This window comes from Chelonia mydas, chromosome 4 (genome assembly GCF_015237465.2).
Source record: "Chelonia mydas isolate rCheMyd1 chromosome 4, rCheMyd1.pri.v2, whole genome shotgun sequence".
NCBI classification, from domain to species: Eukaryota; Metazoa; Chordata; order Testudines; family Cheloniidae; genus Chelonia; species Chelonia mydas.
Genome location: NC_057852.1, coordinates 32,892,407 through 32,907,133, shown reverse-complemented (window position 1 = coordinate 32,907,133; position 14,727 = coordinate 32,892,407). Strand labels below are relative to the sequence as shown.

The 14,727-nt window shown below is 37.7% G+C and overlaps 1 protein-coding gene across 2 annotated transcripts in view; it reads left to right on the top strand.

Moving 5' to 3' along the window:
* Positions 1–14,727, top strand: part of PAPSS1 (3'-phosphoadenosine 5'-phosphosulfate synthase 1) — a 75,942-nt gene that overhangs the window by 37,823 nt on the left and 23,392 nt on the right. For both annotated transcript variants that reach the window (XM_037897014.2, XM_037897015.2), the window contains exons 6-8: positions 6,656–6,769; positions 8,663–8,774; positions 12,174–12,379. In XM_037897014.2, the coding sequence (XP_037752942.1) occupies positions 6,656–6,769; positions 8,663–8,774; positions 12,174–12,379 (432 nt within the window). The remainder of the gene's footprint in view (positions 1–6,655; positions 6,770–8,662; positions 8,775–12,173; positions 12,380–14,727) is intronic.

Here is a 14,727-nt window from a genome sequence, read left to right as displayed (position 1 = left end):
CTATTTTATCAACTGCTACATTCTTTCAATTTATGTCATGTTGTCTATGACTTCTAGAAACAAGAATGAGGGGAGGACTGCTAATAAAGAAAAGGTGTAGGAGTGAAACGCCCCCTCCCCTCCCCCACTTCCTCTTAAGTTGCTTTGTTTTACAGAATATGGGGTAACTTTGAAATCATAGGTGCCTAATTTGAACCCAGTGTATTTAAACAAATAAATAATTACATGTTTAAAACCATAAAATATACATGCATGTTTATACATACGCATACATTGTGGTTTTAACTATGTTTGCAGCTTTGACCTAAAATATGTTTACTGTTTGTCTAAATATTATTTTTACAAAAAAAAAACAAAGTGTATTTAAAATGTTGATCCATAATTGGAGAGGGCTCTGAGTGCACTTGTTTTCACCAAGGCTATTTAAAGCAAAAAATATTATCAGTGTCATGTACCCAACTTGCTACCTGTCGGCCACCAAAACATTTAAAATACCCAATGAACACTGATGTCTTTTTAATACTGTAAAATGCTTGTGACTAATATGAATATCTAGTGGTCACCATTAAGATCTTGACAGTTGTTGCATGCAATTCTGGCCTTGTCCATGAGACTCAGTTTTCTCTGTACTTGGACTACTTCAGCACATGCTATTCCAAGCTGAAAGTATCAAAATTTTAATGGTAATTGCAGTACAGCAAGTGTCTGTACTACTGCATTTTTAATATCTGGTTTTTGTGGGCTTAACTCAATGTTAGTTGAATGACTGGTGTTACAAGTGCCAATCTATTGGTGTAAATTAGCTGAAGACTGACTGTTCCTTCCTCTAATAGTGTATGCTTTTCGCTACTATCTGATGTGCTTAATAAATTGCTTGAAATGCCTAGGTTTTTTTTTTTTTTTTGTATTGGTTTGACATGTAATTATATAAATGTACAAAAAAAATAAAAGGGAAATGCTTTATAAGCATTGAGGGATGTTCAGTGCAACTTTATCAACCTAAAGTGGTCACTAGATGGCCTGCTAGCATAGCCTTTTTACTGAAATTTCATATGGTTTGAAGACATATGGATTCTTCTTGCTGCTGTTTTTAATCTAAAGTGATGTTTTAAATACTGTTTTTATATCTACCAGGAACACTAGATTTACTAATGCTTTAAGTTATTTAAATGTCTGTCTCTTTGTGAAATGGTTTAATGTTCCAAAGTGAATTTTATACTGCACATAAAAAACAGGTTTTTTTCACAAACAAATTTTAATGTGCTGTCAAATATATCTTTGGGTAGTGCGCACCCCCTTGGATGGGGGGAGGGAGTGTGCGCGCGCATGCGTGCGTGTGTGTAATATACACATTATACAGTTCAGATAGAGATTTTAGTAGACATAAAATATGACTAAGTTTAACTTTCAGAGGCAAATTTGGGTGCAGAAAATAAAGGGGGGGGGATGTCATAACTTTGTTATGTGGGAGCACAGTGTTTTGTTAACAGTATACCAAAATGCTTTTATGTTTAAGGAAAAGTGTCCTTCACCTCCCTTTTACGCTTATGGAGCAGACTGAAAGTTGTGCTTTTTTTTGTTTCTTGATTGTTTTGAGGGGGGGAGCAATGTTTTAATTCTGTCATTAAATGAAGCTTTAATTTTCTCATAGCCATGTGATGGAAGTTAAAATAAAAACAGAGGCTAAGCATTAAGATGTATGAAAGATGACCAAATAAACATTGCAAAATTTAATTTTTAATAATGAGAGATCTGGCAGCAATAATAGATACAGATCATTGACATATTCTTAGCTGGGTCTATGTAACTTCTTCCATTTAATTATGAATGTAATTGATTCTGTATTTTCTCATTATATACATAATTAAAATTGAATATCTTCATTTTTGTTTTGCATTCTGCATCTGCAGTAGATCAACTTTAAAACAAAATATTTTTACTAAAAACTTTATGGTAGAAAAATGTATGGATTTTGCAAAGCTGCATGCTGTGGAATTTAAGATTTTTCTTAACAATAAAGAATGTAATATTTAATTTTTTTCATGTGTACAAACACATCAGGTTTATAACAGAATAAGTACCAGACTGTTCCCATGAACAGATTATTATAGTTTGTAATCTTGTTTAGAAACTGTAAGGATTAGTAGATAGAGCCTGGAGATTTCTTAGGTACTATGTTGCTCAACTGGAACTGTCTAGAAATGTGGCACCTTAGAGACTAACCAATTTATTTGACCATAAGCTTTCGTGAACTACAGCTCACTTCATCGGATGCATACTGTGGAAAGTATAGAAGATCTTTTTATACACACAAAGCATGAAAAAATACCTTCCCCCACCCCACTCTCCTGCTGGTAATAGCTTATCTAAAGTGATCACTCTCCTTACAATGTGTATGATAATCAAGTTGGGCCATTTCCAGCACAAATCCAGGTTTTCTCCCCCCCCACACACAAACCCACTCTCCTCCTGGTAATAGCTTATCTAAAGTGACCACTCTCCTTACAATGTGTATGATAATCAAGGGCCATTTCCAGCACAAATCCAGGGTTTAACAAGAACGTCTGAGGAAGGAGGAGGGGGTTAGGAAAACAAGGGGAAATAGGTTACCTTGCATAATGACTTAGCCACTCCCAGTCTCTATTCAAGCCTAAGTTAATTGTATCCAATTTGCAAATGAATTCCAATTCAGCAGTCTCTCGCTGGAGTCTGGATTTGAAGTTTTTCTGTTGTAATATCGCAACTTTCATGTCTGTAATCGTGTGACCAGAGAGATTGAAGTGTTCTCCGACAGACACACCCCTGGAACCCCAACCTGGGATATTCTATCTACTACCCAAGATCCATAAACCTGGAAATCCTGGGCGCCCCATCATCTCAGGCATTGGCACCCTGACAGCAGGATTGTCTGGCTATGTAGACTCCCTCCTCAGGCCCTACGCTACGAGCACTCCCAGCTACCTTCGAGACACCACTGACTTCCTGAGGAAACTACAATCTATCGGTGATCTTCCTGATAACACCATCCTGGCCACTATGGATGTAAAAGCCCTCTACAGCAACATTCCACACAAAGATGGACTACAAGCCGTCAGGAACAGTATCCCCAATAATGTCACGGCAAACCTGGTGGCTCAACTTTGTGACTTTGTCCTTAACCATAACTGTTTTACATTTGGGGACAGTGTATACCTTCAAATCAGCGGCACTGCTGTGGGTACCCACATGGCCCCACAGTATGCCAACATTTTTATGGCTGACTTAGAACAACGCTTCCTCAGCTCTCGTCCCCTAACGCCCCTACTCTACTTGCGCTATATTGATGACATCTTCATCATCTGGCCCTGTGGAAAAGAAGCCCTTGAGGAATTCCACCATGATTTCAACAATTTCCATCCCACCATCGACCTCAGCCTGGTCCAGTCCACACAAGAGATCCACTTCCTGGACACTACAGTGCTAATAAACGATGGTCACATAAACACCACCCTATACCGGAAACCTGCTGACCGCTATTCCTACCTACATGCCTCCAGCTTTCACCCTGACCACGCCACACGATCCATTGTCTACGGCCAAGCTCTGCAATACAACCGCATTTGCTCCAACCCCTCAGACAGAGACAAACACCTACAAGATCTCTATCAAGCATTCTTACAACTACAGTACCCACCTGCGGAAGTGAAGAAACAGATTGATAGAGCCAGAAGAGTTCCCAGAAGTCACCTACTACAGGACAGGCCTAACAAAGAAAATAACAGAACGCCACTAGCCGTCACCTTCAGCCCCCAACTAAAACCCCTCCAATGCATTATTAAGGATCTACAACCTATCCTGAAGGACGATCCATCACTCTTACAGATCTTGGGAGACAGGCCAGTCCTTGCCTACAGACAGCCCCCCAACCTGAAGCGAATACTCACCAGCAACCACATACCACACAACAGAACCACTAACCCAGGAACCTATCCTTGCAACAAAGCCCATTGCCAACTGTGCCCACATATCTATTCAGGGGACACCATCACAGGGCCTAATCACATCAGCCACCCTATCAGAGGCTCGTTCACCTGCACATCCACCAATGTGATATATGCCATTATGTGCCAGCAATGCCCCTCTGCCATGTACATTGGTCAAACTGGACAGTCTCTACGTAAAAGAATAAATGGACACAAATCAGATGTCAAGAATTATAACATTCATAAACCAGTCGGAGATCACTTCACTTCAGTTTCTCTGGTCACGCGATTACAGACATGAAAGTTGCGATATTACAACAGAAAAACTTCAAATCCAGACTCCAGCGAGAGACTGCTGAATTGGAATTCATTTGCAAATTGGATACAATTAACTTAGGTTACCTTGCATAATGACTTAGCCACTCCCAGTCTCTATTCAAGCCTATTTCCCCTTGTTTTCCTGTGTCTTATAGTTTTCAGAGTAGCAGCCGTGTTAGTCTGTATCTGTAAAAAGAAAAGGAGTACTTGTGGCACCTTAGAGACTAACAAATTTATTAGAGCATAAGCTTTCGTGAGCTACAGCTCACTTCATCGGATGTAGCTCACGAAAGCTTATGCTCTAATAAATTTGTTAGTCTCTAAGGTGCCACAAGTACTCCTTTTCTTTTTTGTGTCTTAAAGTATTTTTCAGGGCTTCTTGAGCTTTGGCATGTGTGATGGGACCAAACTCAGTCAGGTGCAGTGGAATGGATAATACTATCTGGTCAGTGCTAGAATCTTCTTTCCCAGGTAGCCCCATATGTATTCAGTCGACCTTGTCAGCAAAGTATGCAGACTGCTCTTCACATCAGTCGATGCTTAAGTCTGGTGTATAGGATGTGCAATCTGGGTTGAGAAGATGGTTTACTATGCAATAGAGCTCTCATAGCCATGATTCTGCTGTGTCGTTTGTGGGGGAGGAGAATGCTCATTTTGCCTTCTTTCCTGCAGTGGCATGTATTTGTATTGTGCAAATCTTAATGAACAGCAAATAAAACCAGCAGCTTTTGTGCCATGTATATTTGTTTGAGCTTCCTTTTCACGTAAACTAGTTCTTAGAGATGGCATTATTTTCACTCTTGTCTATGGAGATTTATTAGTTACTTGTCTAATAATTGGCCAGACATTCCTCCTTTTTTCCATAACTACAGGTGCTTTATCACTTCTCTGTCCCACCTTGATTTCTGCAAATGACACCCATGATCTGTCATGCAGTTTACTCAAATGATGCCAGTTGCCTAAGATGCAAAGAACATTCCTTTTTGAAACACTAAGAACAAACTGTCAGCGAATTACAGAAGCACCAATCTGTATATTAGTTTCAGGAAATGGAAGAATTTAGGAATAGATTTATATTCATGCTATGTTTTTGCAAATGACTTATTTTAAAGCTGTCTGCACCAGTTTTTTGCCTGTGTCAAAAACAGAACACAGCTAAAAGTTTTGCAAAAAGGGACATCATAATCTAAAAATTATAGTAGCTGACTGACAAATGTTTCACTGACTTTAGTTACTAATACGACTGGAACACTTGGTTGGATTCTGAAACTAGCCATCATTGGAGAGGAATTAATTTTCTAGTGAAATTATATGGTGTTCCTCCTTTAAATATTTATCATTTTTCTCTAAGATGGTGAATAGACACTTGTGTGTGTCCTGTACATCTCATGGAATCTGTTACACAATATACATTTTTAAAATAGACAGACATGGAATAGACATTTAATTTTTATTTTAGACTTTAAATGATGTAGATTTGGATTTTGGGTTATAGCAGAAGTCTATCATAGTACTTTTATTGTTGCTATCTGACTGCCATGTCAGACATCTTGAACGAGGGATAAGGATAAGGAGGATAAGGCTAGAGAGAGACTGAGGATGACAATCAGTATACCAAGAAACAGAAGAGGAAGCTTGAAATTTTTTCATCTGGGCAGTTTTCTCTTGTGAAGACTTTAGTTCAAGTCCCAATCCTACAAACACTTATATACATGTATAACTTCATGCACAGAGTGTTTGTTTCCATTGAATTCAGTAAAACTTCTTGTGTAAAACTACTTCATGTTAGTGTTTGGATTGGTGCGCTTGTATTATCCACTATTTACATGTAATATTTAAATTTGTGCCAGTGCTTTGTGGTAATCAAATTTGCTTGAGAAGCGCATTTTGCACCGCTTTGTTAACCTTGCTAAAGTCTCCTGTGCAATTAGTTGCTTAAATTCCAAAATGAATGAATGTTCTCTCTTTCTGCATAAGTAAATAAAGTTTAAAAAAATTTTACATGCCCTGACACGAGCTAAATTTGTAAATGACAAGTACAGTACTAATGAAAAATTGTATTCAGTTCAGTGATAAATAGTTACTCTGTAGTTGCTAGAGTTTATACCATACTATATAATTATAAGAGTTCAGAAAAAGGTTCCTTATAAGGGCACTTCGCCTATGCAAAAATTAATACCTCTAGCCAACTTGTTGGCTAGCAATATATCAAACTTTTAGAATAAATTTGGTTTTCAACTGAATAAAAATGATTTAAGATGTATACCGCTCAGAGAGATTCTGCAACAATAAAATATTACCTTGACCATATGTTCAGCAGCTGAAAAGCATTTTGAGTGAGTACTGAATTATGATTCTTTCTTTTTTTTATGTAGGACATTGTACCGGTGGATGCCTCTTATGAGGTGAAAGAGCTGTATGTGCCAGAAAACAAGCTGAAATTGGCCAAAAGTGATGCAGAGACTCTGCTAACGTTGGAAATAAATAAGGTAGAGGAGTAATGGTATTGTGTTTCAGTGATTTGATTTCTGAAGCTGAAGCCAGAGTCTAATCTGTCATTCAGGAGGCATAGCACAGTACCTAAAACTAGTTACACACTGTAACTTTTTAAAGATTGCTACAACATCCGCTTTGCTGATCTTTTGGTATCTTTGAGTCTCCATGACCTCAAAACTAATTGTTAGCATTTTAAAAAATTTTAGTTAATTCCTTTAACATCTCTATGACATGAGTCGGATGGTCTGGATGATATGTTTTCTAGTTTCCTAAACAAAGCAGTCTCCTACCTGCCTTTTATAGATAACTTTTTGTACAAGTTCTTAATTATTTTACAAATGTCCAGGCTTTTTTATTTTTCTTAAAGACAGATTTATACTATAGAAGGTGACTCTTTGTAATTTCATCCTTTTCTTTTTATTAACTAAGTTACATTTTTTTTCCTGTCACTTATTTTTCTTTTATGCTTTTAGCTATCATGACCTCATGCTGCTTTTTCGCTCCCCTTGGCTTCCCTGCTGGATGCCTTGACCTACTCTGTTCTTATTTGATTAATTTACTACTCTTCCAGTTCATATTTGAGCCAGTCTTTTGAAAACACAGACTGGCTGCTTTTTGTTCCTTGTATTCTTCTTTTTTTCAGAGGAATTGGGCCATGAGCCAGCAAAGCACTTAAACACAGACTTAACTGTAAGCACATGAGTTTTCCTTTTAACTTTTTAATGAGCTTACTAGTGCTTAAGCATATGCTTAACTTTAGGTGCTTTGTGGGATCAAGGTCTCAATCTGTCTTGGAAGGATGCCTTAAGATTTCCAGTCTTTTTTCCACACCTGTGGATTTTAACACTTCCTCTCACTGCAGTTTATTAGATTCCTTGCTCTGCTGCCTTCTGTGAAGTTATCTGTTGCTTTTCTGAATTAAAGTAGCTTATTGGTCACTAGTACCAAGCTTCCTTAGTCTCGTATTGTAAATTGCTTCCTCTCTCTATTGGTAAGAAATAGATCAATCTAGAAAAAAAATTTCCCCCCTCCTTTTTTTTTTTTTTTTGGTTACTAAATACCAGCACAAGCTGTGGGAGAAATCTGCATCTTAATTGTCTCAACATGAGGTAAACAAAGTAGTAAATATTAGTCATGTACTTGTATTACATGCACTCTTGCACAACGGACCTGCCCAAGCTCAGCAAGCTCTTCCTTGTGAAAAGCTCTTGACTCAGTCTCATTAATGTACATACAGAAATAATAAAACAGTTGTGATACATCTCACTGTGTGGCCTTTACTAAGTGTTAAGGGAGGAAATTCCCTGTAAACTGATATAAGTCTTTTAAACTAAAATAAGTGGTAGTCTGATTATTATGAGGCTGACGGGGGAAAAGTCTTAACTGCTTTTTGCTATAAAAATACCACTTCTAATCGATTAAAAGATTTTTAACAGTTACGCCCAGATTATTTTTCTGTTTTATGTGTTTCCCTCATCCTCTTGCTTAAGAATGTAAGTAGCCCTATGTACAAGACATGGCTTGTTCATTGCAGAACTATCTGAATTCTGCTGATTTGAACTACTAAAGGCCTTCAGTATACAAACTAATTTCAATTCATTTATTTCTAACGTAGCATTGGAAATTCAGCTAATACGATGCTGGAAATGTGAAAAGTAGCTCATTTATAAATTGTGAGGAGGAAAAAGGCATTTTTTTTTCTGTGAAGAGACTGAGATCTATGCTACTGATTAATGCTCTCTATTAAAAGCTGATCTGTACTTACATATACATTAGATTTAGTATGGAGAATATATCTGTATTCTGAAAAAAAATTCTCGAAGGTTACTTGGCTCAGTGCATGGAGTTCACTGGTGTCAGCATGTGTATGTCTGTCTCTTTACCAGGTGGATATGCAATGGGTGCAAGTACTGGCAGAGGGTTGGGCGACACCACTTAATGGCTTTATGAGAGAGAGAGAATACTTGCAATGCCTTCATTTTGACTGCCTTCTGGATGGTAAGGCATTTCAGTTTAAAAATACTTTTTAAAACCACCCGAAGCACACAGCTCTGTAGCTTTGTTGTGGTACATTGATTTGTCATGTGAGAGAACTGCATTAGATGTGTGTCCTCTCCTGAGGACAGAGAATCAAAACTTCCAAATGATTAAACTTAATATGAAATAATATCTTGCTTTTAGCTTCTGCCTTCTTGTTACTGGATTAGTTTTATAAATGAAAACCTTCCACAATTAATAATTATCTTCAGCAGTGTATATGTCTTTCAAACTTTCCTATTCACTTTTGAAAAACTTTGTCCTTCTCCAGTCTCATTAATTTTTGGTATTCAGGCTTACTGATAAATAACTGTTAGTATGTAGCTCTGGACCAAGATTGTCTAAAGACATGTTCTGTGGCTGTGCCAGAGTGAAGAGAGTGCAAAGTGATTCTCTGCTGAGGCTTGGAGCCATGGCAGACAAAACCAAGAAGAAGGTTCAGGCCCTTCTGGTCCCCTTTGAAGCTCTGCTGGACTCCAGCCTGTCTGATTTTGCTTTTGCCTCTTACAGCTCCCCTTTGCTACAGAATTGACTCCCGTATCACCATTTCCTGCTGTTATTCTTTGTCTGCCATGCTGCCTCCAACAATTGTTACTCCTGTCTTATCCCAATGTTCCAGATACCTAGTCTCTCTCCATATAAATACCTCTTTTAAATCCCCTTATTTCTTTTACAAATCTCTCAGATGCTAACCTATATAATAAAATGTTATCACCATTCCATTATTTCATACTCTTCAGGTTTGCACCACCCTCTGAGACTTCTTTCTTTCTTTCCATACCATTCCATTTCTTTGTCTCTCTGCCCTGTAAAGCTCATTCGTATAGAGACTTCAGCTTCTTTTTGCATCTTGTACATGACTGAATGTACTGTTGTTTAACAAAATATACATCCTTTTGTAGTGATACTATAAATGCAGATAAAAAGTTTAGTGAAAAGAGTTTTAAAATGGTGGATTATTTTAATATTCTTTGGAAAAATGTCTGGTTACTGTTTTTGAAACAGAATGTATCTCTGTCTGTGTAGAGCTGTCCTGCAATTCTGTTCTTTTGTCTGGTTGTATCTGTAAATGCAACTGCTTTCAGTTTTGCCTGTTTCTTTCTTTGATTCTTATTTAGGTCAGACACATGGAGAGAGTAGCAATGTAGGGAACATGTGGGAAGAAAGATGTTGGGGTGAGGGGTAGAAACAGCTGCACCCCTGTCGGTACACCTACAATCTCTCCTTTGATCACAGATTTTTCAACACTTCAGAGGCCTGTAGTTTCACAGATGGTCATTTGAGGGTAGGTCCTTCAATGAGGTAGAAAAGAAACGTCAATTTTCAGATTGAAGGTAGAGAGGAAATGTAGTGCCTAAGGAGGTGATAGCAGCCATTCGGCAGTGTGTGTTTGGTGGTATTCATTTTGAAACATGCCTTTTTCCCAAATCACTTCTTCTGTTCACCTGTTCTGTTCCTTACATTTTTCTTACATTTGTGTATTAGCAGTTAATTACAAGCTAAAATTATTTTGTAACAAATAACAAAATGCATTCCCCCATTTTCCCCGTTCTTTCTGCGAATAAAGTTTACTTCAGCACAATGCAGTTTCAAAGCCCGTAGCCCCAAAACTTTTCCTTCATGGCTTTAGTTTGCAGCCCTAGACTTGTCATAGTTATAGAGCAAGCTGCGCTTTAGACCCCTTTACAGTTCTTCCTGAGTATACACTTCAGGCAACAGGCTATGCAGCCTTCACCTCTCTAGGTGGAACCCCATGGTTCTATCACTGCTACTCTGGATCTTTGGGGTGCGGCCCCCACTATGCCCTAAGGCTACTTAACTTCCAGGGTGTTTGTATGCATTTGTAGTAAATCAGGGTTAGCAATTTTTGACTGTCAAGTGAAATATTAATTATTTAACATTGTGGGGGTTTTTTTTGTTTGTTTTTTTTTTTTTTTGCAACCAAACCTTAGTGGTGGGCAAGTAGACTGGCTGATAAAAGGTTTGACACTTTTGCAACACAGTAAATGTTTCTCTTTTGTACAACTAAGTGCTTAATAAGTGCTATTTTGTCCTTTGTTTGCTTTAGAAAACAAAGAATCTGGATACTAAGACTAAATTCTGAGTGCAAGTATGCAACACACCTTTCATTTCAGATTATATGAGAGACTGGGAATAAAAAATTATTGCATGTTCTCTTTCCAGCCAACTTCATCATTTTTAACTTTCTGACTCTAGGGGCAGGTTTGAAAGGTTTCTAAAATGTATTGTCCAAAGATGTGAGTTTAGCAAAGGGCCAGAGGTGAATTCCTAACCCCACTGAATTCATTGGCCAAATTCCCGTTGACTTCAGTGGGGACAGGATTTTGCCCTAGTGAATACCCTGGAGTTTGTCATGGTAAGTATGACGTTAAGACTTCAAGCTTTTTCAGTTAATTTACAATAACTAGTCCACTAGTCTCTCATAACCTAATTCCCTTATTGTTGTCAAGAAAAATAAGACTTCCAGCATGTAGTAATGAAGTAAATCTTTAAAAATGATCACATGTAGTTTTAGAATTGACATGCTCTGGGCTAGTTTTGTGGGAAGTTGACAGTTGATAAGATTGCTAAACTAAACAAACATATGCTAAATGTCTGACCAACTCAGTTGTCAATCTGTTTTGAAACATATGGGTTCAGGTAGTTCAGTCTGAAAATATGTTGATTCTCTCAATATTATAGTAGTAAAAACTTAACTTCTGAATTAATTGAATAATATACACTAGGTGTTTTGACGTTTTTGACCACTTTGCATCACATTGAACTCGCCCAAGCATCTGAAGTACAACTAACAAAAATGTTAGTGGGAACCAGAGGTTAAAATGCAGGTTTGTGCCCAAATGATTTTTAGATGATCTTCTGATTTAAAAGGCAACATTGAACAAGAAGCGAAGAGCCTCCTTTTACTCCCTGAATGTCAGTTCTGGAACCACATACCCTAGTATGTAAGGCGGTTCTGGCAGCCATAAAACATGGACTATCTTTAGACTCCAAGTATTTGTGTCTAGCATCAATCTTTTGACAGATAGTTCTGTCTGTGTAGATTAGAAGGTTTTGGTACCACTTTCATTAGTGCACATGAACCAATTTTTAAACACGCTGGTTCCTTCTCAAGGCTTGGTGCCTAAATTACTGTATAGCTACCTTGTATCTCATAGAGGAGCACAATCTCAAGTATTTTATTCTAAAATTTGCCCCTTTAGCACCAGTTAAGTGTAATTACTTGAACTATGTGTCATGGAATGTATAGCTTGTATTATAACTTGTTAGAAAGAGAAGATTGGGTTTGCATATGCCATTTGGTCACCATTTGTTAAGTGTGTATTCTTTATCCTACAGGGGGAGTTATTAACCTATCAGTGCCTATAGTGCTGACAGCAAGCCAGGAAGACAAAGAGAGACTGGATGGATGTACAGCTCTTGCACTGGTGTATGAGGGGCGTCGTGTGGCCATTCTTCGTAACCCAGAGTTTTATGAACACAGGAAAGAGGAACGCTGTGCCAGGCAGTGGGGAACAATATGCAAGGAACATCCCTACATCAAGGTTGTTTGAAAGCTGTGTTTATCTAGCTCTAATTAAAGCTATCCTTTTTGTAGAGTTATAGTTGCAAGTGGAGTAGAGTTGACACCAGCAACTGTTTACCTGGACCAAAAATTCTTTGCTCTTCTGTTTAATTTTTAGACAGAAGTAAAGCTTTTACTGTTCGATGCAGCTGATCTCTGTTGCATACTCTTCACTTGTTAGTGTGGCATTCTACAATGAGTGGATGATCTACATGTGAAACGCATTGACTGTGCCACAGAATCAGCAATAGATCAGAGAAGAGAACTTTCTCCTTGGGTACACTTAGGAAATGCAGCCTTCTGTTTAAGGTGGGCCCAGATGGGTCATCAAACCTACTCAAGCAGCAGATGAACATGGTGCATATAGGGTGTATCTATCCTCCCTGAATATATAGTGGATGGTTTTGAAGGTATTGAAACATTTAGTGTTCCCTCCCATAGGGATAATTAACTTTCCTGTCTCCTTGCACTCTGCCTACCACAGTGCGTGTTCTGATCATTGAGTAGTCTTCATGACTGTGTCTTAAGGTTTGTAAACTCTGTTTGTTAGGGTTTGTAAGCTCTATGTGGATACTGCATTAAAGATTATCTGGGTTATCCTCAGTTGAGATGTTTTTTGAATAGTCTTGTTGGCATGCTGATGACTCAAAACCAATGTATTTTTTAAAAACTCAGACTAACCGTGAGTTTGTCCTAAAAAAAGGGAAAGTTATTGATACGTTTAAAAAAATCTATACAACTAATACTTGCACAAATTTGAAAACTGCACACTGCCCTCCCTACTTTACATTAACCTTTTTAATAGAACATTAGAACATTCTTGCGGAAATATGACTATATCTGGAATATTGCGTATTTAGCTGTTGCTAAAATTATTTCAATGATCATGCGTTCCATCCTGTACAATGACAGGTCCGGTGGATATGACAGATGGATGGTGAGATTGCAAGTTCAGTAAAAGCTGACAATTATATCGGTTAAAGAAATCCAAGACAATGGAATGCATACAACAGGTGAATGCCACCTTATAGTATGCCTCCAATCGCAATATGACTTGGTTAAGATTGGTATAGAAAATATGAGCCCTCTTCTCATGTCTGCTCAGCAGCTTTGCACCACGTTATCAGCCCAGAGCAGTGGATCTGGCCCCTTAGAATTCCCCTTAGTTAAGAGCACTGTCTAGGTGTCATAGAGCTGGTATAGTAGTTCCTATGTTTTTCACATGCCCCTTTTTTTTCTGCCCTTGGGCCTCCATTTCAGCAGGCTTTTTTGCAGAAAAGGGCACCATTTTGGCATTCTTAAACTGTAGTGATCCCTAGCTGTTGGAATGATCCCTTTGGAGAACTGGAAGCCCGACATAAGTTAGATTTGCCAACAGGTGCAACTTGGCTGGAGCAGATATTCTAGGCTTAGTTACTTCAATATCCTGATTTGTGTAGTTTTTAAAAAAAAAATCCTTTATTGTAACATTTTGAATGCAGATGTGGCACAAATTTTGTATTCTTCAAGTTCCATAATGCTGGAATTTAAGGATAAATTTATTCACACAATTGCTCTTTCGTACAACAACTGAGCAGTTACTGGCTCAGTTGCTCATTTGTATATCCTTGCATAAAGGCAGCTCTAGCCTTTCAAGAATATGAATTTCATACTTAGATTTCCACACATACGCTTCTGCTCTGTCGTCTTAACATTTGTCATAAATTAATATTTGGTGATAAAGGATGAGATGACACTACTTCTTAAAAGTTATAAATAAGTAAATACCTGTTATGACACAGATCAATAAAAGTCAAGGCAAAATAAATCTAAAAACTTTAAAAATCCTTAAGATTTCAGTTTTAGTCACAAATGTAATTCATTGTAATGGATGAATAGTCAATCAAAACTTTATTTCTTTATTTGCTACTAAATGCTTGTTGTTACTTATTGATTTTGGGTTGTAGAGCTTTTGTAGGCTTCATTACAATACTGGGAGTAAGAAGTTTGAACAACAATTAAATGGCATGTGTCCTGAAGTAGGAAGCTTCCCAGGCATCTACACCTTTTGGCTGTGGATGTTGCATAATTACACTGTTAAGATGTTAGTTACTTTTCATTTCTATGCAGCATTTTGAAGGGAAATACACGTGCCGGTCACAGATTAGTTATTCTCACCTTCTTTGCCCTACAATGTAACTGATTCAGATCACATTTCGTTGATTTTAAAAATTACCACTTAGACTCAGAGAGTCTCTATAAAATAGAATTAACTCAAAACAGATTTTAGCAATTGCATTGAAGTGCAATCCTTTGGATGTTCAGCTGACAACTTTCTTCTGTAACTGA